General features: G+C 36.1%; 2 protein-coding genes across 6 annotated transcripts; both read right to left on the reverse strand.

The window, feature by feature from the left end:
* Positions 1-1299: 1299 nt before the first annotated feature.
* LOC140777284 (uncharacterized) lies at positions 1300-16542 on the reverse strand. 5 transcript variants are annotated; one of them, XM_073121312.1, is made up of 20 exons: positions 15611-16541; positions 14046-14552; positions 13775-13933; positions 11595-13694; positions 11394-11510; positions 10849-11031; positions 10688-10750; positions 9622-9693; positions 9272-9535; positions 8665-8784; positions 6861-6920; positions 4521-4561; positions 4285-4362; positions 4115-4199; positions 3277-3440; positions 2910-2979; positions 2682-2822; positions 2138-2313; positions 1904-2073; positions 1300-1709 (listed from the first exon to the last, which is right to left on the reverse strand). In XM_073121312.1, the coding sequence occupies exons 1-15, from the start codon at positions 16448-16450 to the stop codon at positions 3312-3314; spliced, it is 4818 nt and encodes a 1605-aa protein (XP_072977413.1). In that variant the 5' UTR covers positions 16451-16541; the 3' UTR covers positions 1300-1709; positions 1904-2073; positions 2138-2313; positions 2682-2822; positions 2910-2979; positions 3277-3311. The 5 variants fall into 5 exon arrangements, with proteins under 5 accessions (XP_072977413.1, XP_072977429.1, XP_072977421.1 ...); XM_073121328.1 differs by having other exon boundaries at positions 2138-2328; XM_073121320.1 differs by having other exon boundaries at positions 2138-2447.
* Positions 16543-18150: 1608 nt separating this feature from the next.
* LOC140769330 (ATP-dependent zinc metalloprotease FTSH 2, chloroplastic) lies at positions 18151-25652 on the reverse strand. Its single transcript, XM_073110006.1, has 5 exons — positions 25494-25652; positions 21796-22991; positions 20856-21169; positions 19268-19508; positions 18151-18683 (listed from the first exon to the last, which is right to left on the reverse strand). Exons 2-5 carry the CDS (start codon positions 22981-22983, stop codon positions 18345-18347), a joined length of 2082 nt encoding a protein of 693 aa, XP_072966107.1. The 5' UTR covers positions 22984-22991; positions 25494-25652; the 3' UTR covers positions 18151-18344.
* Between the last annotated feature and the right edge of the window lie 1335 nt (positions 25653-26987).

The raw sequence follows: 26987 nt of genomic DNA on the forward strand, positions 1-26987 counted from the left end.
AATATGTGGGTAAACGGATATCCGATATCCGTATTCGAATTCGAAAAATATATCTGACTCGTATCCGAATCCGTATCTGATTTTTTTTTCAAAAATTCTATCCGAATCGGATAGAAATTTTTTAGCAGAATCCGATTAGAATCCGGTATAGCAGGTAGGAGTTAATTCGACCTGTTTTCAGCCCCTAGTATACTATCAATAATTGCACATGTCAAGATATATCATAATACACTAGATGCATGTACTAATACTAACATTCCTATAGTGTCATGGAAGATATAATAGCTATAACTACATTATTTTAGATTTGTATAAACTCTACTCGCTTGGGGGATCTCCGCAATACTCTAATTTTAATATTAGCAAATTAATAGAATTAATTACCTTATTAGAGAATTTAGGTTTGGGCATATATATGAGTTAAGATACCCCTAGGGTGAGTTCTATGTTATCCTAAAATTCACAGTAGAGTGGTTAGATAATTAATCAGGTGAAATAAAGAAATGGGGCTATAGGGTCCAAATAGCCCCAAATGGGCTAGGCTGGGGTGTTGGGTTGAGCTCAACCTAACCCAATAGGGCAAAAGAGGCCTTGGTGGGCTGTAGTCCAACTGTAACTCACAAGGTTGGCTAAGGTGGGTTGGGGGTCTGACCGCAGCCCACCTAGAATTCGGGTTGGTGGGCGCTACCGATAGCCCGCCCTCGAGGTCAGCGGCTCATGCTGGTCGTTGGGAAGGGAAGGGAAGGAGGAGGGCTCAGCTTGGCTCGACGACGGCGGGCGTAACCCACGCCGCAGAGGAGTCATTGCCCGTCCTCTCCGCCTACAGGGGAGCGGGAGTAGCTCGCCCCACGGCCGGGGTGGCCAACGGGGCAGCGAAGCGCGTTCCATGGCCATCAGTCATGGAAGTCCCTCCTACCAACACTAAGGCCCGAGGATTTTGACGATGGCGAGAGGGAAAGGTAAATTACCAAAATTAACAACGAGATAGAGGCTTATCGGGGGGGGGGGTCGTGCCATTGGCTTCGTCGGCTCCCGCATCGAGATGGTGCAATGGAGAGAGGAAATAAGGGAAGGTTGTGAGGGTGGTGTGCACAGCAAGAGAAGAAGAAAGGAAGGGCGGGCCGAACAGCAAGGGGTCTGTGACGCACGACACGTGCGTCGGATTTTTTTATTTTTTATTTTTTGGGTGTTACAGAACACCAAAACCAGTAGTTTATATATGACAAAGATAAGAGAGGCGTAAAGGATAATAATGCAAAAGCATCACTTCCTAAAATCCACCAGCATAAAAAGAATATGGGCACTATAAAATATGATATAAATGTTATAAATGTCAACAAGCCGCAAACATTGTTTAATGAAACAGTGATATTACGCAACAGATGGAAGTCTGGGAAGAAACTTCATGAGAACAATGGATTGATATAATGTTATTATGCACTACACAACAGTATAGATCTTCTCGAAGCAATACCAAAAAGGGTAGAGGGGGCTTCATGAGCATCACATAGGTACTCCAAATTTTGTGGAACCAAAGAGCATCACCGGGGAAAGAGACAAGTTCTAATAGAAACACTTTTAAGTCTCTCTGCAATCTCATAGAATTCAGCTTCCAATACACATGGTATGGAAGTGCTGCAAGCAAAATTTCAGCTGAACAGAGCATGATCCTTTTCCGAGAACTCATTGCATTTACAGATTCTGGAATTCTGCATCATTAATAACAATCAATGAATCAGAAAATGAACATCAGTATAATATTGCATGAAACATTGTATTCTACTTGCCTTCTTTCGCACATATAATAATATGCATCAACACAAGCAAATGAGTACGGACACCAAAAATAAAAATAAAAATAAAAATAAAGGACAAACAAGCATGCATGGGGAAGTCTACTGACCTGAAGATAACCATATCTATCACTTTGAATGTGCATGCTGCGGAAGTCAGTGGAAGGACAAATATAAGAATTTATCACTTGAATGTGCATACTGCTGGTTGTAACTTTTGCCGTCTACAGATGCTCTTTCAGGAACATATCATTGGAAGGACAAATATAATAATTCACTCCTACAAGGACAAAAGATGGCTTTATATCTTGCATAAATTATCAGAAACAGAGTGTGACACTTACTTTAGGCTTGCCCTGTGCATGCTGATAATAAGTTTTGAGCCAAGTCACATGAGTAACAACTGCAAGGTTGCATACTTCCAAATGCTGCCATCCCAAGATCCCAACCAGCAAGATCCTCATGTACGTGGAGACAATGCAACTATCAATCATCTGGACTATGTTGGTCCACTCAATTCCTTCAAGACAACAGTCTTAAAAAATCTTCAAGCAGGTCACAAACTAATTTGTAACTCTATTAAGTGTAATCAAACAAGTTTGGCAAAAATATGACTGGACGGACGAAGCCTTTAGGTGGGATTAACACGGAATGCTGACATGGAGAAGTATAAACTTAATTTCAAATCATCATCACATTCAAATGACTAAAAACTCTAACCTGATAGCAAACCCAATGGGACCACATAATTGAAAATGAAATAAACCTATGCAACAGCTATTATTCAATAAACAGGAACATAGCACCATCAGAAATTTAGTTCTCAAGTTCCTAAAATAATAATTCGCTCAATAAACTCAATATAAAATTTGGTGGGCCTGTACTTACTAGGAAAGTTATAGGAAGGTTGGTCAGAAACTTCATGAGCAAATAAGCATACTAGGAACAGTAGCCATACATGTCCCATGTGCACATATCTTAATTCATAATAGCCTGCCAGCCCATATATATGGTTTACTATGCTGTTTCCTGCATTAAGACTTGATCTTCTCTTTAGTTATCCAAAAACAAAATTTAGGGAAATCAAGAGGTGGTAGATGTCATGTGTGAAATCACCTGCAATAATGAACTCAAGTACCATCCAGGTAAATGAAATAGCAGTTAAATCTTCAACTCCAGTTCGCTCCTGCAGGTTATTTTCCAAAATAAGAACTGCAAATATGAACAGATGTACAAGAACATAATCACCAGCTATCGCGGAGAAACAAATAAGATGGCAAAATCCAAAATAAAGGCAGATGAATGAGAGATATTGCATGTTTGAAGAGCATAACAACTCCCTATAAAAAATAATAAAAAAAGAGGCTGTCTGAGGGCGACTTCCTATTATAAATAACTGAAGTCCACCAAAACATAGAATATGTTGATAAGGCAATATCCATATTTTATTTGCAATTGAATTTAAAAAGTACAACACCTGTACCTCCGGGGGCATTAATCATGATCAAAGTTTACTCTTCAGTCTTCACAGTCAATGCTGGTAATTATTTTCCGAAGCAACCTGAAAGTTGGTGCTGAAGTTGGTACACAATCTCCAGAAAACTGTGGTAGCTCATTTTCCAGCACAGAGTAGGCATCAGCAAAAGCCTGTCGTATCCATGTTTCATAGACAGTGTGAGGCATAACTAAGTGTTCCAACTATAATCAACATTTATGCATTAAATCATCATTACGCAAGTGAATTATCTACTTAGATGATTTACAAACATCTTAACTTACCATTTCTGGAAGACTACAACACATGACCCCTTTTGAAATAGAACAATGCAGGGTTAGGCAGTTGGCCAATTACAAGTTTATAACTAATATCACAGAGGGAGCCTATGAATTAACTAAGCCAAAGCAAACTAGAACTTTCAGACTTAGCAGCAAAAGGGGTATATAGATGTTGGATGAAAATCTACAACAATGGTTTTCAGCTTCCAAAAATAAGAAATTAATTGCACTGATGTAGCTGAATGATATAATAGATATAAACAGGCAAGCATTTCAGACATAGTTTTAGCAAACAAAGGAGAGTACAGATAAGACGATGGAGAAGAAAAATCTAGTTGTCATTCATCCATGTAATCCGTATATGCAGGAGCTCACTAAATAACACCAGATTCTTGCAAAATGCTTGCAGCAACACTGCTTAGAGCTGAACAATAATGTAATGATCTCTAGAAAATTATCCCAGAAAATTAAGCCCACGATCATGTACTATATATAACAAAGCTGGCGAATAGGACAAAAATGCTGAATGAAAAGTTGCAACTTACCTTGATACACTGATGAATACGAAAGCAGTTCCTACCAACATTATTAGCTGGATAAAGAGGATCATCAATATGAATTGGGTCAATGCTGCAAATTTTAAACAGTGGAATGATCAGGAAAGCCCATCAAAATGGACAAATACTCTATGGCACGAGTACAGTATCCCTCTCACCTGTGCCCTCTTTCTCGGTTCATATAAACCCCACTACCTTGAATAGATACACGCATATGGCGTGGGTCAAAAACATTCCTGAAATTAATATTAAGAATAGAATCATGACTTACACTTACTGATTACCAAACCAACTCTTACCTTAAGATTTCCTACCACTAAACATAGATATCTTGCCATGTAACAAGAGATTGAAGACACATCACTAATTTTAATTAAATAAAATATATCCTCACCCAAAGAAGTAAAGAAAATCCATCAAAAGGCTACCCAGATTCTGCCCAAAGCAAAAAGAAAAAGTTAATAACTTTTAGAGAAGATGCTGGATTCAGTGCTAAAAGCATTCCATGAAACGACATATTGTTGTCAGCATTAGCAGAATTCCAGTCAAGTAAAAATGACAAACAAGGATAGTAGATGGGCATACATATGGACAATTGAGCAACCAATCTCACCCTCTGCATTTAGGTGTGATGGAATAATGTAAATTGTTAGATAACTAAGGTGTTTGCCTAGATATTTAAGCAACAAAGCTCCGTGTGATACAAGAAAGCAAAAGTATATATCATTTATCTCTTGATTATGTCGGAATGGCAGCTTTCACTGTTTCATTTTCACATATTTCTGAGTATGTTTAAATTACAGTAAAGAACTTTGAAGAAAAACATCAAAAAAACCTCATTTTCTTACCATCTGAAGTCAATTACATGAACATCTTTTAGCTCTATCTATAGCCATTTCCCATTGCTTCATAATGCTTCCAGATATTTCATTGGCAACAGAGAAAAGATGCAAGAAAAATAAGTTTCAGCAAGCGAGGACTTCAGTAGCTTACTGCTTATTTTTCCCAAGATAAGGACTAGAATTGTAGCTAGAGGAGAAAATAATTTGCAATATAAAGATCTAAATATTTTAGGTTAAATGTTTAAACATTGATCGCCCTAAGATGATCATCTCATGGTCACAGTGAATGGTCTTGTATCTTCAATTTAATGGTCATTCTTGAGTTCCAGACTTCCAGCAGAAAAGCTTTGTTGCCACGATGTCACAAAAAATAATAATAATAATAATAATAATTGTAATAATAATAATAATAATACCTTTTATCATTATTATTATTAATAATAAATTAGTAAAGTGAGCATTTAAACTCATATGTAAAAGTCGAAACAATAATTAATGATCTTCATCAAGTTTCTCTTATTATTATTAAATTGGTGATGTGAGCATTTAAACACATATGTGAAAGTTGAAACAATAATTAATGATCATTAAGTTTCTACCGCTATTGAAATAGTTAAAATACAAAGTCAAAAATTCAACATAAACTTAGTCCAGATAACAGATAAAAATCAATGCAATAGACTTAATGATTAGATGTAATAGTAGACTTCAATATGTGTTATATTTGCTCAAAGAATAGTTCACAATTAGCCAAATAGTTCCTATCATTGATGGTCGTCCAGCACGGCCATCCAGCACTTGCTATATCGATGGGGCAAGGCACCTGGCACGAGACCCGTGTCAATGTGGAGCCTTTTTTTAGAAATTTTTTTTTTCTTGTTTTCATCAATCAACTTTAATCATTTTCTTATTACGTATATTCTTATCAGAATAACAACTTTATTTAACAATCAATCACAAAATAGAATTTATCAGAGAGAAAAAAAAAAGGACTCAAGCTCAACATGGTTACAGTCAAATGATAGAAGGACTTGAGTCTATAGATAATAAGATATCAAGAAATGTGTGCTCACAGAATAATATAAGTTCATCATTATCATTATATCAATCACATTTATCGGAGCCACAATAATTTTATTATACTCCATATCCACAATCGGCATATACTTATGGTGTGTTAATACGATGTCGATCGTTTCTCTATATATTCAACATACATATCATATCATAGAAGAATTGTAAAATTTATATTTGCATAAAGACTATGTGAGATGTTACAATGAATAATATAATGAATAAGCTTTGAATATTATTAATAGTCTTTAACACAATATTCTTGTGTTATTTTTATGTCGACAAATGAAGTCTTTAATCCTTCCTATCATTCTACATTCAACTAGATATTAATTTTAATTATTAAATTATAATTAATTAATAATATGTTTTGAATATTATTATACGTTTAATTATATTATGGAATGTTCATTTATTAATATTAGTTTTAATAGATGTATTCAATCATATTATGTGCTAAATAATTAACTATTGCTATACCTTTAATAAAATAGGTCATTTACAAAAATAACTAAAAGTAAAATACTATAGTGTAAGTTTTAATACATATATTTAAACCAAAACCTAAAGATTGACATGTTTAAGACTTAAAATATCTTAAAGGCATCCATAGGCACGCTGGGGCATGCTAAGAGTGCAATGGTTGGGACACCCTTACCGAATGGCATGGCACATGCCTTCGGCACAACTATCTTTGGTTTTTGTACACAAAAACTAATCAATACATATTGATAAAATAAACAAACAAAACTTTGAAGTAAAAGTATAGTTGACAAAAACACTTGTTACTATTTCAAATGACAAACATCAAGACTTACTTGACTGATAGGCCGCCCAACATGGTGTTCATGTTGAAGAAAACGTGTAATCAACAAAACCTGCAGTCATAAAAAAACAAAAATTCAAATCTAGGGAAAATATATTTAATGCCTCATATTTTATGTTCATTATGATTCATGCCCTACATGCGGGACCTGCTCAGTTAGACCCTAAGGCCTAATTCACTTGTGGAATAAGCATAAGCTTACTTCTATATAAGCCTCTTTATATTAGTATAGTAAGTAAAATAAAAAGGCATCACTACAATCAGCTATAATTCCAATCATTCTCTCTTCTCATTCATCCATTATAAATGGTATTTTAGTCATTTGTTCAAATATTATTTTTTATGTCACATCAAGTTTAACAATTATACCACTATACTGACTAATAATTAAACATCATAATAGCTTAAATTGGTATAAACTCTCTTCTACAATCTTCTTGCAACTCCTTGAACTAATCCTGTTCGGTACCCTACTAGTTTGTCCTACTTCTCAACTTGGTCTAGGAGACCTAATTACCTAAATTACCTAAGGTAGGTATTTAGAGTCAAAGTGCTGGGTTTAATATTGAGAAACTATTTGACATGATTCTAGAAGCAACGGTTAGGCAAGCATAAGGCCATTTTTTGAGCTCAGGCATTTCTACATATTAAAAGTTGTTTGCCACTAAAGGACCTACAAACCACTTCACACCTCTAAGGGAGTCCATGATCACATACTTGGAGATTAGTCTAGTAGAATCTTGAGGGAACTCATTCTAACCTATAGGTGAGGACATATCATTGTATATTGGTTACCACCCATGAAACCATTTTCTTCAGATGAAAGGTCTTCATACTATGTCCTAGAGCAATTTTTGTCTCATCAAGGGAATTAGAAGTTTCAATCTAGAAAGTAAAGTGCAAAAACCCAAGTTCAGATAGTATATGATGATAGCAGCTTATTGCTACAAGACTAAATATCACAGGATATCTAAATGTCCAATAACGCTTCAAGATCTTGAAAACATAAAATTGAATGCTCCTAGATAATTCAAAGTTCTTGGCACTTGCTCTCTGCACTGTTTCTCAAGATTTAAAATTTAATTTGATACTTGAACTTTATGCAATTTAGTCAATCAAGTTGAGAACCAGTACTAAGCCTAATATCCATCAAAGTTTCTCTCTACAACTTTTTAATGCTGAACCTTTATTCAAAGTCGTGATGTGAATTTCACATACTACTCTAATAGTAGTTATACTTATAATTCTTAACAGGTTTCTAATATATCAATTGTAAAAGATAATTAAGCTATGGATGTTGTGCAATTGACCTCTAGTTAGAAGGCTGGACTAAGCTGGACATTTGAGATAAGCCAAGAACCTCAATACCCTTTCTGACATGCAAGACATTAATATTCTATACAACTTGAAAGACATAAAAATCCTTTACCTGTTGACTCATTCAGCAATGCACTTAGGGAGTAAAAGATGCATTCAGTTTATGAGCCCACATAGTGTTAATTGTAGATTCATATACAGACAACCAAATTAATAAGAAATTATCACCAACAACCTAAAAGTTTCTCTCGCCTTTCTATAAGAAACCAAGAACAATATAACTGAGGAAACAGAATTATGTTAGAAGTTAACACATTTCTTATTCCACTAAGGAATATAAGCCATAACACTACAGAATAGCCATTCAATGAAAAAAAAAATTTGATAGCAGAAATTGTGACAACTCTATTAAATTCTTCCATTTTTCTTTGGAAAATAATTTCTAGGTGCAATGGCCACAAAGGTGAAGCAGTACTCACCATACAATAAGAACTTAAACCACCTGAGTATGAGTGGTCCAAACTACGATCAGATAAGAACTTCTTAAGCACCAATGCAAGGGGTATAGAAGCCGGAAATTGCTGAGTGAGCTCCCTAACCTGTGCGATTACACAAATAAAGATAAAAGACGAATAAGATTGGAGTTAATAAAACAACCAGTAAAATTTTGCACCACTACTATATCCCTATAATCCTACATGGATGAGACTAATAATAGGCAAGACTAAAATAGATGTATCCCTCAGAGAAAGTTTCATTTCTTATGGCCACAAAATAATATTAGTGTGGGAGTAAGAAACATTAGTTTCACGAAGCATGACAACCATATAACATAAATTTGTAAAACTAAAATTCACTCATCTTAATGGTACTAAATTTCTAAAGTAATATTGCATTAAACAAAAGAAAACCATTGATCTGCTAACTATTCCCTAGAACAAGAAGTATAAGGGAATAAAGTGCTCTACCACTGAGCATATTTGAAGACTTTCAATCCTCATATTTAGAAAAGAAAAAAAAACATCCATCCGCATATACTTTGCATACCTGTAGAAATTTTTTACATAGATAAAGATTATAAATTACCAGCTCTGATGTCTGAAGTCCTGTGTGTGATGGTGACTTGAAGCTTATGTCAAGCCGTATTGACTTCACCTCCGCCGCATCTTTCATCCTTGAACACATAGGTAAAGAGCTACACTCGGAACTAGAGAAAACAGGATTGGAAAGATTGCTTTGTTCCCCAGGCATATTGGTTGAAGGCACTTGCAAGGTATCCATTATAGAAGAGTTCTCACTCGAGAAATTAATGTCACAAGGAACTTCTGCCACAAGCATGATGACAGGTATCTGGAAAAATCTTTTCATTAAAAACATATACAGAAGAATGACAATAGAGAATAAGAGAAAAAAGTAGAAGATAAGAAAAGGCTTACTGCAGTGTTCTCAATTGTTTTAAGTGAGTCACTTCGAACCCATTCCTGGTTAGCAAGATACCTTGCTGCGTGCTGGAACAAAAACCACTGAAATCTCAGACTCAGTCCTCACAGAATATTTTTAAGAAGGTAGCATCACTTTGAGGAGAAACAATGTAAAAGCTATTATATTAATAACATTTCTTTAACATGTCATTTACACTTTGATCCAAGGAGCGATGGACCAAAAGCAGGTAGGTCTAAAATCCCATCTTGTTCTGGGAAGAGAATAAGAGAAGTTTCAAGCATTCAGGATAAGACAAAAATACAGTAGCTTCCTTTTTATTTGTCAATAATTAAACTAGTATATCCTACTTTTTAGAAGAAGAATCAGTATACACAACCCATTGAAAGAAGAACCAACTGATGGTACCAATTTAGATGGATAGACATCTGAATGACTCTGGTGTATACACTAGTGTTGGTGTAGAACCAACCAAAGTAATCCACTTGGATGAATGATGATTGGATACAACTTTGACTCCATATTAATGTTTCTTCATCTCACAGCGTTTTGGTAAGAAAAGAAGGGTGTGGACCAGGGATTTGCAGATATCATAAGGTGTCAAATGAGACATAATGTTGAGTAGACTTACAGTCGAAATGAAGTCCTCAAAAAGGTTTCAGCAAATGTAGACAATAGTCAATCAAGAATATGACTGGATCAATGAAAGATGTTTTTTTTTCCAGTAATAGAAGGGGAGAGACATGGAGACAAAAGGAAATGCTAAAACAATTTATATAGTTACATACCAGGAGTTGAAAGTGTTTCCCATCTTCACTAATTAGATTGGCAATGCAAAGCAAAGACGAAAGCGCATATTAAACATAACTTTCTAATAAAAACGCAAATCAACAGAAACACCCATCAGCTAGTTTGATACATTGTGTGTTCAGCAGCTTATGTTCTTCTCTTTCCAAGTGAATTGCCAATAAATGGATAGATAGAATGACTTGACTGGCCACTGAGATTTAGATGGCATGCAAGAATGAACTTGTAAGCAGAAAGCACAACAAACTAAATTACCTGAAGGCATGTCTCTTTAATACCATTACGACCTTCCAAGATTCCAGCTTCTTTGATTGGTTCCTGACAAACAATTCCATCTGTGAATATTAGCACAAATGAAGAAACTAACTGATCACAGCAATGAAAAAGAGAAATAACAAATCATCATTGGTTCTCACCAGATTTCGTACTGGTGGAAGAGATACCACAAGATCTACATCGCTAGTTGGAAGTGCTAAACCAGTTGCATTGGATCCAAAAATATTTGTTCGAGAACGAGGCCAAAGGACCTGAAGAGATCGAGTGACTCTCTTGATAGCCCAAGTAAAATAGGGCTTCCTGATCAAATTCTCGGCAGCGACCTTAAATTTTCCATCAATGATAAACAACCAATTATCTTGGAGTCCATAATAAACGAGACAAACTCAAAGATGACCTAAGGTATTGAAAACTTGAAACTAGTACATATGTACGAAGCTTTGGATCTGATTAACAAGCCACTGTGTAATCCTTTCGCTTTAGTGTTCTAAATTTCTTAAAAAAATATAAAGCAAAGACATCATGTCAACTTTAACAATCTAAGAAGATCAATAGTTTAATAATAAGGAAAACGCGGTTAAGTGAAGTTTAATATGGGTAACAGAAAAATTAGGGTTTCCCTCCATCTTGGATTTACCAAATAATAAAGAAAAAACACAGGAAAAAATATTCAAAAGCAGCATACCTTCTTGCAAAAAAGATCAATTTCTTCATGAAGAAGATTGTGCATCAAAGAGAGAGATGTATTATGAGAAGGACAATTCAAAGAATCAGGAGGCTGCAAAGGTAATGCAACATCTGGCTGCAAAAGCAGTTGTTAAATAGAAAATCAACACCTATTGAAATTTAAAATAAAAATTAGGAAGTTAATAGACAATGCGCTCACATGTTCTTTATCACGAGATAGCTGGGAAATTGTGATCAGGTGGTCCTGCAGCAAAGAACTCTGAATTGATTGCACCATTGTAGTAGTAGAAAGCCCTTTTTTCCCCCAAGAAGGCCAAACAACTTCAGGACCATCCAAACAGAGTTGAGTTATCTCGGAATTCTTCTCATCAGAGTACACACTTCTCAAACCCCAATGTTTAGGACTAGAGCTACCAGACCTAACAATTGGAAAACCTCGCTTTCTATATTCTCCAACAGGAGAAGGTGGAGGAGGACAAGGCACGCGAGGGACACAAAGTACCACTGGTGATGGAGGTCTCTTTATGTGAGGAAGGTCCCTCCTAGTAGAAGGTACACATGGGCTTTTGTGATCAAGACCAAGTTTAAACTCAGATCTTGATCCCCTCCTTGGTATTCTTGGAACAATTATAGGGCGCAGCATCGAGTATGGAAGTGTATCTCCTTTTAATCCTTCAACAATACTTGATGAGTTGTTTACAGGTATTGATGCTTTCTCTTCTGAACCATCTGAAACTGCCGACAAGGAGTTCAAAACCTTCCCATTAATGTCATTTCCGCCGATAGCATATCCAACAGACTGTTGTGCAGTTCCCAAAGACTCAAATGGAGAAGCCAATCCAGGAACACCAAGATCATTCGTACCATATGGAGAAGCTAATCCAGGAACACCAACCATGTCATCAATAGCTCGATTCATATCTGCTTCATGCCAAGCCCAAGCACTATCATCAGAACTATGAGATGGTGGTCTGGAAAAGCCTGTTCCACCATATTCAGCAGGACTCCAATACATTACTCCGCCACCGAAAAACTGATTATAGTCCCTACCAGAAAATGCATGCGGCTCAGATTCTTCTTCAGAGAGCCCATAGCTTTCAGTATCATCAGCAAAATCTGATGTGTTTTTCAAATCATACATGTCAAAAGCATCATCAGGATGCTTCTTATCATTATCAATAGAAGTTCCATTGATATGAATTCCATGAGCAGGAAAACCTGAAAAGAGTGAAGATTGTTTCCATCGAGTGTGCAAATCATAGCTTCCAGTTACATTCTGACATAATCTAGTATAATTTCTAACCATAGGAGGCCAATCGAAACTCATGGGCAACACTAGTGAAGGTACCAATTGGTTGTGTCCACCTTCAACTGATGAATTTCTCACATGATTGTTTGAAGGAAGGAAAGACTGACGGAATTGAGTGGGCCCTTTCTCACCAACATCCAAATGCAATCTGTCCGTGGCAGCAGGAAGATGTCGTGAATTAATAGATGTGAAACTAAGTGGCATTAAGCTAGGCCACTCATATGATGTTCCTCCTGTAGGATATTTGTGGTTGTAAATATAGCATTCAGTACCCTCATTTTGAACTACTGAAGTATTGTCACATTGAAGCAACTTTGAAGTACCCAGAGACAATGGGGCAGTGTCACTTTTCTCAATGCCATGATATTCTTGTTCCTTGTTAACTAAACCAGTCCCAATATCAAACATAGGCAACATACGGTTTGTCACCTCAGATCTATTTATGTTTCCTGAATATCTTACCAATGAATCAGCACCATTTACAACTGTTTTATTGCAACGATCACTATCGTCTATCATTAGAGAATCTGAAGTTGTTGGTGAGGTCCCTTTACCTACTGTAGTAGATGGTAAAACATGCTCAGGCATGTTACGGTTATCGGATATCTTTGAACTGTTAAAACACTCCGCTCCGGTGAAACCATTTCCCACAACAAAGCCAATGTCTTCATCTGTTTGGGCCTCTTTCACCATTTGATTTTCATCCACCAAATTAGGCTCACTAAATGTTTCATCAGACATTGAAAATGGAGACAGGTTACACTTGGCTGCAGTATTACTTGTTACAATGTTAAGAGGTATTGGAGCAGAAACTTTGACCAGCTTTTCCTGTATTCTTTCATCAGCAACAGATGGGACATCACTTTTACAGTCTTCAGTTTCAGAATTTTTGACTCTTATGGAACTGGGTGTTTTATTTTTAGCTCCTTTCTTTCTGTTTTTCTTCTTAGCAACACGACCTTTGCAGTCACTAAGCCCAACAGCATTCTCCTACAAATAATAATGTGTATTTTTACTTTAACAGATAATACAGACACATTTATATGAAGATAAAATAAATGAGTTACCACCTTATTTTTGGCCGATACCGACTGCTTTTCAGAACTTCTTTGCAGTGTAACAGGAGCGACAGTGCCTTTCTTCTGATTATCCTCCACAAACAAGGGAATATTTTGAGGGCCCTTCCTAGAGCTGCTACCTTTTTTATTGTTTCTTCCACATCCACGATCCTGGAAAGTAAGGTCCAAATACAATTTAGTTTGCCTAATAACGAAAGAAAGAAAAAAGAAAAAAGAAAGTTGATGGTCCCAAGGAATGTGACTTCAGCAAGAAAAAATCAACCTTGGATAACATAGGGCCAGAATCTAACTTTCTTGAATTGCGACATTTGTTTTTTCCTTTGTGAGAGCCTACACAGGACTTCCCTTCATTCTTAGGAATAATCTTTGACTCCATATCTCCCATAAGCTCAAGATTTATGTAATTTACTGAAACAATCACTAGGAGCCCTCGCAGCTTCCGTAGTACATAATCAGATACTGTTTCAGCGGATCCTAGTGTACTAAAAAAAAGTGTCTTGCCTTCATAGTGACCATGGTTGCATGTCAAAAAAGCAGAAATCTCCTGAATCACTAGCAATCTTTTCAAATATCTGGGCAAGTTTGGATGTGTTCCAGAAGATGGGATGCTGATAGAATCCAAGTGAGATTCCAAGTTCCGTCTGAAGTATTTCTTTGATCCTTGACAAGACATACTAGAATTGCTTTGTAGTGTCAATCCATCTTCAAGGGTTGAAAAATAAAATTCATTCCTCAAAGAAATGTCCGGTCCCTTCATAATCGCATTTGCCTGAAAATTTGAGGGTGCCCATACATTACAATTTCTTCACATAAAAGGTAAGTTTTTTCTACATCAAGGGTTGAAAAATAAAATTCATTCCTCAAAGTAATGCCCGGTCCCTTCATAATCTCATTTGCCTGAAAATTTGAGGGTGCCCATACATTACAATTTCTTCACACATAAAAGGTAAGTTTTTTCTATAAATGATAATAATTATCGACTCTTATTCTTCTCAGTTCGCCAGGATGTTAGAAACTTAGAATTCAGCTGAACCTCAATTGATAGATACAAATTTAGTTCTGGTTCTTGATATAATGTATACTATATAGGAAAGAGTACAAAATAAGCATAAGTAAAAAAATAAAGTTTCTCTATCTATTTATTCAATTCATGACAATAAAAGTAGACTTTAAAAGATAGTACTTACATTAACAGTACTAATATTCGTTAGAAAAATATTGAAAGTATACACCTTTGACTGGTTGCAACTCACAAGCAAACAGTCTCAACAAAAGTTTATACTACATACTTAAAAAATAGAATCTTAGATCACCAATCAGCTTCAGAACACAACATGGTATAAACCATGGAGTTCACTCTAAAATGGCAGTCCAAGTAGCAATCTATGGCTTCAATTATATTCTTTTTTAATATAGAAACTATCCCATAAAGAAATTCATAAAATGTTCACCTTTCATCAATGTCTTCCAGATTTGACTAGGACTTGCATGCTTATATCATGGAGCTATTCAGATAGTGTGAGACAAATTTGGTAGTTTAGAAGTATAAGTGTCCTTGAGGGCCTTTCAATAAAGTACAATAAGATACAAGCATGCTTCACCATTATGAAGCCAGATTCATAATCAATTAGAGGCCGGCTATAGTTTCATTTCTCAACAAAAGTAACAACTTTCAATAATCACAAAAATTAAGTGAGCACTAGTAACCATCCAAAGGTGGAAAGGAAGAAAAAAAAAAGAACTTCTCACTCTCCTTAGATAGGCTAGCATTCCATTTAAAATACACAGAATCTAGCCAAATAACATCCAATGCGGTAAGAGTGGTACCAGGGATTTCGCAGCCTTCCCGAGAAAAGCATCCAAAATCCTCTCTTTCTGTCCAGGATCTAATCCAGCCCACCAATCCAAACACCCTTTCTTCCTCCAAAATGCATTCGCCGCAATGCCCGCATCCCCAAGCTTCTCCCTCCCGCCCTTCCCGCCCTTCCCCTTCCTACCCCCATTCGCAGAACTAAGCCATGAAAGCCTCAAAGCGACCTCCAACCTATTCGCCACGAATGCCTCTAAGCTATAATATCCCTTATCCTTCAACCACGACAATTCTGGCCATTGCGTAGCTCCAATCCCACCCTCCTCCCCTCTCAAGAACTTTCCCCCGGAGATTCCATCCATCACCTCCACAAAACGATCCACGTCAGACACGAACTCCTCCGCCACCGTCGCCGCATCAAGAGGGGGCAAGCGTTTGGGGTCTTCGCCAGGGTCGCCATCGCGGGACGAGAAGAGGAGGAGGGAGTCAGAGATAGCAGCGGCGGAGCAATCTGAAGAGGCTGTGCGGGAGAGGAGGCCGCTGGAGCGGCGGGAGAGGAGGGAGGGGAGGGAAGAGGAGGAGGAGGTGGAAGGAAGGTCAGGGAGTATGAAGAAGAGGGCGTGAGCTCCGAGGCGGCGGAGGCGGGAGAGCATCTGGAGGAGGAGGGAGACGAAGTCGGGGTCGAGGACGGTGAGGGAGGACTGGCGGTGGGCGGCGGAGAGGGAGGAGAACCACCGGAGCACCGCGGCGCGGGGAGCGGAGATGGTGTTAACGCTAGGGTTAGGGTTTGAGGAGGAGGAGTGGTAGAGGGCGATGTGGGAGGTGAGGGAATCGAGGAGTTGGTGGGTGGATTCCATTGTTGGTGGTCGAAGACGATCGGTTTCGAGTTTGGAGGAAAAAAAAAGGAGCGAGAGAGCGAGAGAGAGAGAGAACAGAGGAGGAAGGAGGAGAGAGAAACGCTGGTGGGTTCTTGACGCGTGGACAGCTGGTCAGGTCCTGCCTCTGCTGGGGGAGAAGATCGTATACAGAGCAAAATGCAGGAACTTACTGCAGTCTGCGTACTTGGCAGCCAATCGGATGTTTAAAAACATAAAAATAAAAATAAAAATAAATTAATTACATTTACCCCCATTTTGAGCCGAGCTTAGTTTCAAGTCGAGCTATCAAAGATGTAATAATTCTAAATTATATAATATATATATATATATATTAATAAATAATAATTAGAGTTTCTGACTTATACTCAGTCTCGCACCTTGAAATTTGGTTTAGGCTCAACTTATTTATATTTAAGCTAAGCTCAAGCTACTCATTTATTTGCGGTAGTATCCAATCTTAATTTAGTTGCAGAGAGATAAAAGAGTTTTTTTTACCAAACTAGCTCTCTTTTTTATTTTTATTTTTATTTTTAACAAAAAAGGTTATCTCCCGTTTAATTTACTATAGCCATAATAAAAATACTAAACTAATTAGCGCTTTTAAAAACGCTAGTCAGTTCAGCATTTTTTATCCTCAGTTTTTTTTTTCTTAACTGATAAGAGACTAAGTTAAAAGAATTTTATATATATATATATATATATATATATATAACGTTAAACTAATCAGCATTTTAGGACAAGATAAAAATGCTGAACTAATTAGCGTTTTTGCTTAGAGATAAAATATTGATTAATTCAGCGTTTTTATTAGGACTACAGTAAATTATACCCCATTTGGTAATAAGTTTGAGGGGCATTCGACTTCGGTAAATATAAATTAGAACAGGGCTAATTTAGTCAAAAACTTGAGAGATAATAACTACATCAACTATTTACTATTTGGGATAACACAAATCATTCCCTTTTTAGAGGGATGCAATAAATATTATGTGATGGTTCAGTTTTAGATCCAAAAATGAGATGAAACTTTACTTGTACTGTGATACTCGGTCATAGTTCAATAGGGTTAAAATATAATTAAACCTAAGAATAGGAACGGAATATAAGGAAATGATTGATATTAGTAGAAAATTTTGGCCATCAAACAATAATATTTTGAAGGACTTCTAAGAGTTAGTTGAGTTTGATTGGAAGAAGTGAAACTTGGCTGGACTATCTTGAATCTGCTTGGTCTTCAATTTAGTTGAGTTTGATTGGAAATCAAAGTGACCTTCACCTGAATTCTTCATAGTTTCGAGTAATATTGTCCTGAGAATTTTTTAATTTTTTTTGACAAAAAGGTCTAACTATTCTTACTGAACCTTGTGCTTTCATTAGATGACACTTTCAGACATTGCTTGCTTTGAGATCCTATGGCAAGTTATTCTTGTGTTTCCATTTAATCTTCTGCATCCTTGCAATTCCTAACAAAAATTGAGAGAAATTGTTACTCCTTATTCACCATTACTGGTATGTTTGGATAACTCCAGGGTAATTTGAAGTGTGATTACTTGTGCAAGAATGTCATTCATTTTTGTTCAAGAGTGAACCATTAGAATATAAGAGTGATCACAAGTGCAGGAATGTCATTCATTTTGTTTTCTCAAAAAAAGAAAAAGTGATCACAAGTAGGCAGGATCTACAGTTCACAAACTCACATAACTATGATTTGGGTTTCAAAGATCAGTATAACTACATTGGCTGCTTAATACAAGTATACAACACACAGATTGTATATCAATCAAATATACATTCTTGTGAACAGATTGCGGATGCAAGAATTGAGATATTGACATCATTGTATTGCTTCGCAATAATAATTGTTTCAAGGAAGTTAAGCAGCAACTGCGGTTGGGGTGGGAGGGACCCTGTTCTCAACAGGAATCTCAGTGAATTCAGAAAGAATGGCACGGAATTCGTCACCGCTCATTGTTTCCTTCTCGAGGAGTATCTCCACGATTTTGTCCATGGCTTCCCGGTTGTTTCTAATATGAACCAGTGCAATCTCATAAGCACTGTCCGATATCCGCTTCACGGCAGTATCTATGTCTTCAGCGAGTTTCTCTGACATTGAGTTCCTTGCCATCATTCTCATGAAAACATCAGCGCTCTGTGCTGAGGAGTCCATAAGTGACCATGGGCCAATGTCAGACATACCAAACGTGACCACCATCTGCAAAAAAGATAAGGATCAGATAAAATCATAAAATCGTTGGCATTTTCAAGTATAATCTTCCTGTGTCATGGCAAATACATAGTAGCTGATAATAATATCTTCTAGGCTAAAATTTTATAGGAATACAGAGGACAGCATTATCACTTGCATTCCAAGTTATATTTTCATGTCAGTCATGTCATTTCTCACAGATACTACTATTTAGAACAAGGGCCTATGTCAAGTCAAGTTCTTAGTACTATCACAAAAGTTGTCTCCTCTCCCTCAAGGAATTACATACTACGTTCCTCATATTGGTGCATTATGTGATGTTTGTTGGATATGTGCAAACCACAATAATTGGTTGTTGCATAGGTTATCCTCAATGAACCATGAGTAACTCGTGCCTTCACTCCATTTTAGAATGACTACAGAGAGTCGTATGCGCCGAGATGCATGCCGTCACAATAAATTACTAAGTGCCCCTTACAGCATTATATAGTAGTTAATGAAGGCAAAGTGCATTACAGTAGGAAAGACAATGTTTACAAACTGACTAAACGTTCACGGTAGGTTCTTGAAAGCTTTGTTAGTGCAATTACCTGTTTTGCTAAGCCAGTGATCTGCTGCAAGTCACCAGCAGCGCCAGTAGTCACCTCAGGCTCCCCAAATATAACCTCCTCAGCAGCTCTGCCTCCGAGACCACCAACAATTCTTGCAAAAAGCTGCTGCTTAGATATCAAAGTTGGATCATCAGCAGGAATGAACCAAGTAAGCCCTCGCGCTTGGCCACGTGGGACTAGTGTAACCTTTTGGACGGCATCATGACCAGGAGTCAAAGTTCTGCAGAAAGGATATGCTTATCAGCTCAGACATAGACTGCTTAAAATGTAAATGAAGAACAATACTGTCAACTAAAGGGAGTTCAAAAGATGAAGAAATGTAACTGAAGTACAAAACTGTCAACTACAAGGAGCACCAGAGATAAAGAACAAAGAAAGAACATAACTGAAGGAAAAATAATGCTGGGAGCATACCATAGGTCCATGGATTCTATGAAATGCACTTAAACATCTGAACATATTAGTTAATATTTTCACAAACCAAAAGTATGTGTTATGAATCCTTGTGCCTTTTTTGATAAGGGTCTGGCTGTTCTGACTTCTGAATTAATCAAACAATTAACAAAATGATCCAATGTAACTAATATGCAGCAAAATTTTAGTTAAAACAGCTTATGGCATCCTTTAAATTTATATTTGCAATTTATGAGGTAAAGAACTCTTGATGGCTAAAAGATCTAAATTTTGCAAAGAGTTTTACCTTTCAAACTTCAATTATTCACTGAACTATCCCTAGCTGGAACAAGCACATGCCTAAGATATGAAACTTCATGGTAGCTAACTATCTCAAGCATCTTCCTACCAAATGAAAGGCTTCTCAGTTCAAAGACAGGCTAAAAGACCAAGTAATCAGATCAAACTCTATGATATAACATGCATATATTTAAACAGAAGTATTACACTTAGAAGAACCAAGTGTTAGGAAAGGACTTCTAGAATATGAAAATTTTGGGAAAATGATGATGAAATTTCTAATCATACTCAATAAGTTTCCATCACCAAGGAGAACTGGAAAACTTTCAGGGGCAACAAAGTATCATGAAAATATAGAACCCAGACTGAGAAAATGATGATGATCGATAACAAAAAAAGAAGAATGAAAACCCACCATTCATGGAGATTGCAAAACACCAGGTAAAAGAAGCCTCAGAGAAGTGCTTTGAATTTCTAATTTTCTATCACTCAACCATCTAAGAAGACTATATAATACATATCCTTAGTTCATAGGGTATTACATGTACTTCTTGGTGGATTGGACAATAGTAGTCATTGATCTAAACTAGCTACTAACTTTTGAATATGAAATTTGGATTTTGGAGATTCCTACCACATATTTTCGATATATTAGATATTTATGTGGGCAAGCCAAAGAACAATTCACACTGGTCTGCAATACTAAGATGTCAAGAACCCAGTCCAAATGAAGACAGCCCATATTATTAGTTTGACTCTGGAAGTGGAGAAGATTAAATAGCAATTTCAAAATAATATCATACTTCAATCTCATTATTGACAATGAAACACTAAACCAAGAACTGATGATTGAAGAATGCTGATCATCTCTTACCCACAAATTGCATGACCAACTTCATGATATGCCACCAAGCTTTTACTTTTCCCATCAGTCATCACTGTTCCTTCCATTCCAGCAACAATCCTGTCAATTGAATCATCTATCTCTTTTGATGAAATTGCTGTCTTTCCTCGACGACCAGCCAATATGGCTGCCTCATTTAAAAGATTAGCAAGGTCGGCTCCACTAAAACCCGGTGTTCTCATTGCTACGATATCAAGAGAAACATCATTATCAAACTTTTTATTGCTTGCATGCACCTTCAGTATATCGGTTCTTCCACGGACATCTGGAACATCAACACTAACCTGTCAAGTGAAGCAAAAAGAGGAAAAAAGATTAGTCACAATAAAAACCAAAATCCAATAAATTTGATTAACGAGCTTATTGTCATATAGCAGCTTCAATCTGATAAAATGACAATAGTCACAATAAAAAGGAAAATGATCATAGTTATCTCAAAAAATAAGAAATAACATTATGAATTCATCATCATTCACATCCTCTACAAACAATAAGGGTTCAACTAGAGCACTAGTGGAAAATGAGAACTTTGAGACTATTGAAATATTTTCAATCAGCATGCAACCTGATATCAACCCTCCTGAAATTAGTGTTGAACTTCTAGTCAAGTTAAGATCAGCAAAGCAAGGATTTTGCCATTAAATATATAGGCCACTTGGGTGAGAATGATTAACTTATGATTGCGGTGCAAGCTCATGCAGACCAAGAGGAACCCTCCAATATTTCACAGACATGGAAATAGTCTAGATGAAGAAAAAGATGATCGTTTTTATTTATTTAAGGATCTAATTTTCATCTTTACCATGAATATATGACTATAACTTTATCATCATTTCTAATGATTACCAGCCTTAGGAAGGAAAATTTCAGTAGGAGCAATGTCAGTTAGAAGTAAAAATATGCAAATAACCTGTCTGTCAAAGCGCCCAGGCCTTAGCAAAGCAGAATCAAGTATGTCTGCACGATTGGTGGCAGCAATGACAATGATACCAGTATTTCCTTCAAAACCATCCATCTCAGTCAAAAGCTGATTCAACGTCTGTTCTCTTTCGTCATTCCCTCCACCAATACCTGTCCCTCTTTGCCTCCCTACAGCATCAATCTCATCGACAAAAACTATGCAAGGAGCATTCTCTTTTGCCTTCTTGAAAAGATCACGCACCCGGGAAGCACCAACACCAACAAACATCTCGACAAACTCGGACCCTGAGATTGAGAAAAACGGAACACCTGCTTCACCAGCAATTGCCTTAGCTAGCAAAGTCTTCCCAGTCCCCGGAGGGCCAATAAGAAGAACACCTTTAGGAATACGAGCACCGACTGCAGTAAACCTTTCTGGTTTCTTCAGAAACTCCACCACTTCCATGAAATCCTGCTTTGCCTCGTCTACACCAGCAACATCATCAAATGTCACACCAGTGTTGGGTTCCATTTGGAACTTGGCTTTGGACTGACCAAAGGCAAGGGGATTACCAGGGCCTCCAGGACCACCAAGACCACCAGATGACCTTCTTGATAAAAGGAACAAACCTCCAATAAGTAGAAGAGGGAATGCTAAGTTTCCGATCAAGTTGAACAAAAGAGAGCCTGAATCTTCCTGTGCATTGTGTGCTGCAAAATCAATATTCTTCTCCCTTAACTTCTTAAGAAGCTCTTGACTTAAACCTGGAAGTTGAACACGTACTCTCTGGACACGATTTCCCAACTCAGGGGAAATAGCCTCAACAATAGCAATGGTTCCATTTTCAAACAAATCCACCCTAGTTACCCTATCCTTGTCCAAATACTCTAGAAATCTTGAATATGACATTCTTGAAGAAGATACACCTTCCTCATCAGCATAAGCCTTTCTTGTTCCCACTAAAGCAGGCAATGCAAGTCCAACATTTCCAAATAAAAGCTTTAGAAAATTTCTTCTGTCATTGTGCTCCTTCTTCTCTAAAGAAGCAGCCACAGAAACTAGCCTGGGTACTATACTACATGAAGGAAGCCCTGCCAACCGAGTTATACGCTTTCCATAGATTTCCTTTGTCAAACTCGGCATACCACAGAATCTAGATGTCCCATTTGCAGTTGCACATACTGATGGAGAAGCCATGTTGCTCGCTGAACAATAAGGATAAAATGTCAATTGTAGAACGTCCTCAGAAGAGGATGTAAATAGAACATCATTTGTACAAAAAAAAGTAACAAAATAAAGATGAGCAGGATCTAATTCTTGTACTGTAGAACAGTCATGAGAATAAACATGTTTGTCTCACTTAAAAAGGAAAACTATAGGATTTACAACTTTTATAACATTGCTTAATAAAATTTGTTTTGAAATTACAATGTCAAGTAGGTGAAAGGAACATCGAAACAGATTTACGAGTTATAGATGGAATATATTTGTATAAATGCATACTATAGCACAGAAGATTCAATTCAGCAAGGAAATTAAAACTGCACATAAACAAAAACTAAGAAAATGTTAAAAAAAAAAAGGTAGCATCACTATTTCAGATATATGCACGAAGTTAGTCACTAAGGCACCCAAGAGAATTGTATGATACGCAACTATTCTGTTAACAGTAAATGTTCTTGCTGCTAGGGTACTTATGCTGCTAGTACTTACAGACTTAAAAAAACAACCCAGAAAAAATGAAGGCATGAAAACCTCAAAGGACATCGTTATGTAAACAAATATCCGAAGATCAAATGTATGAATATCTGAGTCTCTTTGTAGCTATTGTTAACAGCAGAAAATTAAATGTGAATATCTGAGAAAGAAAACAAAAATGGAAGAATTAGAGAAAGTCATCTGCTGATCGTAAAACAAGATTGCATGCAATGATGCAACCTTGAAATTTTGAAAAATCTCTATGCATTACTTGCCCCACACTGTGGGGTTCAGATTCACAATTCTATGAAGTGCACTGGTGTATAATGTCACTGGGCCTAGCTAAAAAGTTCTCTGACCTACATTTCCTCTTTAGTTCTGGCACCATAAAAATGAAACCTTATTATAAACTCCTCCAATCGTATTTGAATTTAGTATCAATTCTTCATAGTTCATTATTAACACCACCATCATCCAAGATCTTTCCCTTTAGATATCAAAATTTATACAAATTCCAAAGAGATGGGAGCATCTTTTCTCATGAGGCATGCATTAAGTCATTAACAGTCAACAAACTAACATAATCATTGCACTACCTTTCAGGCAGTACAGAAAGAGAATTGCCATATCAATTCTTCTTTCTAAGACTGTTCAAGACAGAACTAACCCAGAAAAAAAAAAAAAAAATTTCCGCTTGCACAAGGGCAGTTGTACAACATGTATGAGACACTGATCAAAATACAAGGAAAAAAAAAACAATAAAAGATAAGGTAACAAAGCAAACTGCTATATATATATGAAAAATAAGAGTTTCTATCAATTGACGAATACTTTTTGCCTCGTAGGTAAATAATAGAGGGCCACCTTCTAGTCCCCATGAAATGCTGAACATCAGAGATATCATAGAAAACTTTATTCTTTATGATGCATGACCAAAACCTTGCTTGCTAGAGTTAATGCTCTCGCTATGTTGCTAGGTACAAGTTCCATATTTCGTTCTGATGAGAGGATTACACAATTTCTATATTCAGATAGTTATATTTCAACAAATTAAATAATAACTTAAAAATGCTAGTAATTCAACAGCTTAGATAGAAAATTGCCATTCTGATTGTAACCAGTATTTTGCACCATCACAAACTTATAATGCCTTCCTTTGATGAGATATCATTTCAACTTAACTGTACCTTATGATCCATGATCATGCTCTTTCTGTTATAAAATATTAAAATGTGACAATTTACAGATTTTGATTTCTCCCCAAGTGACAAGCTTCCATACTTGGTAAAAGAAGTTACAACACTTAGGTAGCGCCTTCAATGAGGAGACTAAATTTGTGAGGACATGATGTCATATAGTTATATCTTGTTTGACAAAGAAACACATATATCTTTTACCTCAACATGCTAGTCACCTCCATTAACTTGGGGTAGGCTTTTTTTGTGAATATGCGGTGCGGCTAATTTTGTAAAACTCATTAAAGCATTATTTCTTGTAGAAATAACTTAGGTAGGCTAAAACAGTATTATATAGCCTCAACTTATTTGGATTACTAAATCAACCTTCTATAGCAACAAACTTCTCTATATTTCACATAGATCACCCACCACTTCTCAAGATATTAAGACCACTAGGGTTAAATTTAAGGGAAATTTTCACTTGCTCAGATCTACTATATGACTAAAATACCAAGCTCAACTTGAAAAAAGTTACAAAATTAACTTAAATCAAATGCAGCCCGTCTTAATTGTCACAACATACGCTACGAAAATTTAACCATACCATCATAATACCACGCATATTATCTGATAATTTCAGGAAATCTCTATATTCAAAATTTATAACTATCCTAATTAGCACCGGAAGTGAGCAGAAAGGGTTTATATCGACAAAAAGGTACTTTCTTGGCAGGAAGGAAGCCCGAGAAAAAGACTATTTCATTTCACGGGTATATCTACCACGTAACCCGATGGATCGACGGGAAGAAGAGGAGGACTAGGAGAACTCACCGTCGAGGGATAAGGAGGGGACCGCAGCAAAGAAGGAGAATGGGGAGAGGAGGAGAAGGGGTTTAAGTAGAACGGGGGGAGAGAGGAGAGAGAGAGGGAGAGAAGTAAAGAGTTTAGACCAGGGGTTGCTTGACGGCTGCCGATGAGGCTACGTGGATGTCGCCGTCCCCACAACGGAGATAAGAAGATATCACGGGCATTTCTCTTGGTCTTTTTATTATTATTATTATTATTTGGTTTTTTTTGCGAAAAGCCTCCTCCATTTTCGATATTTGTAGATTGAGTCCTTTCTATGGGTATATTTCGAGTTGTCAAAATAATCTAGCTCGCCGAGGCTTTTTAAAATTGTGCCGATTCAAGCTTGATTAATTAAACTAAACTTAAAATTAAGGGAAATTTATATATAACACCCTGCTTTATAATATAATTATAATTTACACCCTATACTTTTATTATTTATAAATTAAGTCATATGTTTTAGTGTGAAAAAAACATCTCGAGTGAAAATATTTTGTTAAATAGAAATATTTTATTTCTAAAATAATTAAAATATTTTTATTTTTAAAATAACTAAAATATTTTTATTTTTAAAATAACTTAAATGTCCTTAGTATAACTTGATTGAGAGTATTTTAATGATTTTTTTAGTATAGTTAACTTAACTCAGGCAGGATATTTTCTGCACATATTCGATAAATTATATAGCTCGATTTATAAATAGTGAATATCTAGATCGTAAATCACAATTTCATTAAAAGACAAGGTGTTATATATAAATTTTTCTAAAATTAATTTTGAGACTTAAGTTTGATTAGGAGCCTACTTGATCAAGCTTAGAATAAATTAAGCTCAAAAATAATAATAGAAAATTTTAATGTATAACACCCTGTTTTATAATATAATTATAATTTACACCCTATATTTTTATTATTTATAATTCAAGTCATATGATTTAGTGAATATGTGAAAAAAAATACCCCATTTATATTTGAACTAACATGGTAACACGGAAAATATTTCGTTAAGTAGAAATATTTTATTTCTAAAATAACTAAAATATTCTTATTTTTAAAATAACTAAAATATCTTTATTTCTAAAATGACTTAAATGCCCTTAGTATAACTTAGTTGAGAGTATTTTCATAAATTTTTTTTAGTATAGTTAACTTAACTCAGAGATTTACTTAAGTTTAATTAACTGATCTAACAGCAGTATATTTTCTACACATATTCAATGGATTATATGGCTCGATTTGCGAATAGTGAATATCTAGAGTGTAAAATCACAATTTCATTGAAATATTAATTTTGTGGCTTGAGTTTGATTAGGAGCCCACTCAATCAAGCTTAGAATAAATTAAGCTCAAAAATAATAATATAAAATGTTAATGTATAATGTAAATAATACAAATTTCTACATTAAGATCTCAAGACTTATAATATTAGTTACTCCAGAGCTATATTTTTAGCCATGTTACTACTAGTGTATATTTA

This window comes from Typha angustifolia, chromosome 2, assembly GCF_048772165.1.
Source record: "Typha angustifolia cultivar Huaian chromosome 2, ASM4877216v1, whole genome shotgun sequence".
NCBI lineage: Eukaryota > Viridiplantae > Streptophyta > Magnoliopsida > Poales > Typhaceae > Typha > Typha angustifolia.

Bases quoted from the DNA above. Each gene is read 5' to 3' on its own strand.
- LOC140777284 (XM_073121312.1), bottom strand. From the start codon at position 16,450: ATGGAATCCACCCACCAACTCCTCGATTCCCTCACCTCCCACATCGCC. The intron at 11,032-11,393 runs GTATGCTGCTTT...GGAAAATTTAAG, and splicing joins TTGATCTTTTTTGCAAGAAG to GTCGCTGCCGAGAATTTGAT. The intron at 4,363-4,520 runs GTGAGGATATAT...TATTAATTTCAG, and splicing joins GATTTTCTTTACTTCTTTGG to GAATGTTTTTGACCCACGCC.
- LOC140769330 (XM_073110006.1), bottom strand. From the start codon at position 22,983: ATGGCTTCTCCATCAGTATGTGCAACTGCAAATGGGACATCTAGATTC. The intron at 21,170-21,795 runs GTTATTTGCATA...TTCACTTGACAG, and splicing joins CTGGGCGCTTTGACAGACAG to GTTAGTGTTGATGTTCCAGA. The intron at 19,509-20,855 runs GTAAGAGATGAT...TCCTTTCTGCAG, and splicing joins GTTGGTCATGCAATTTGTGG to AACTTTGACTCCTGGTCATG.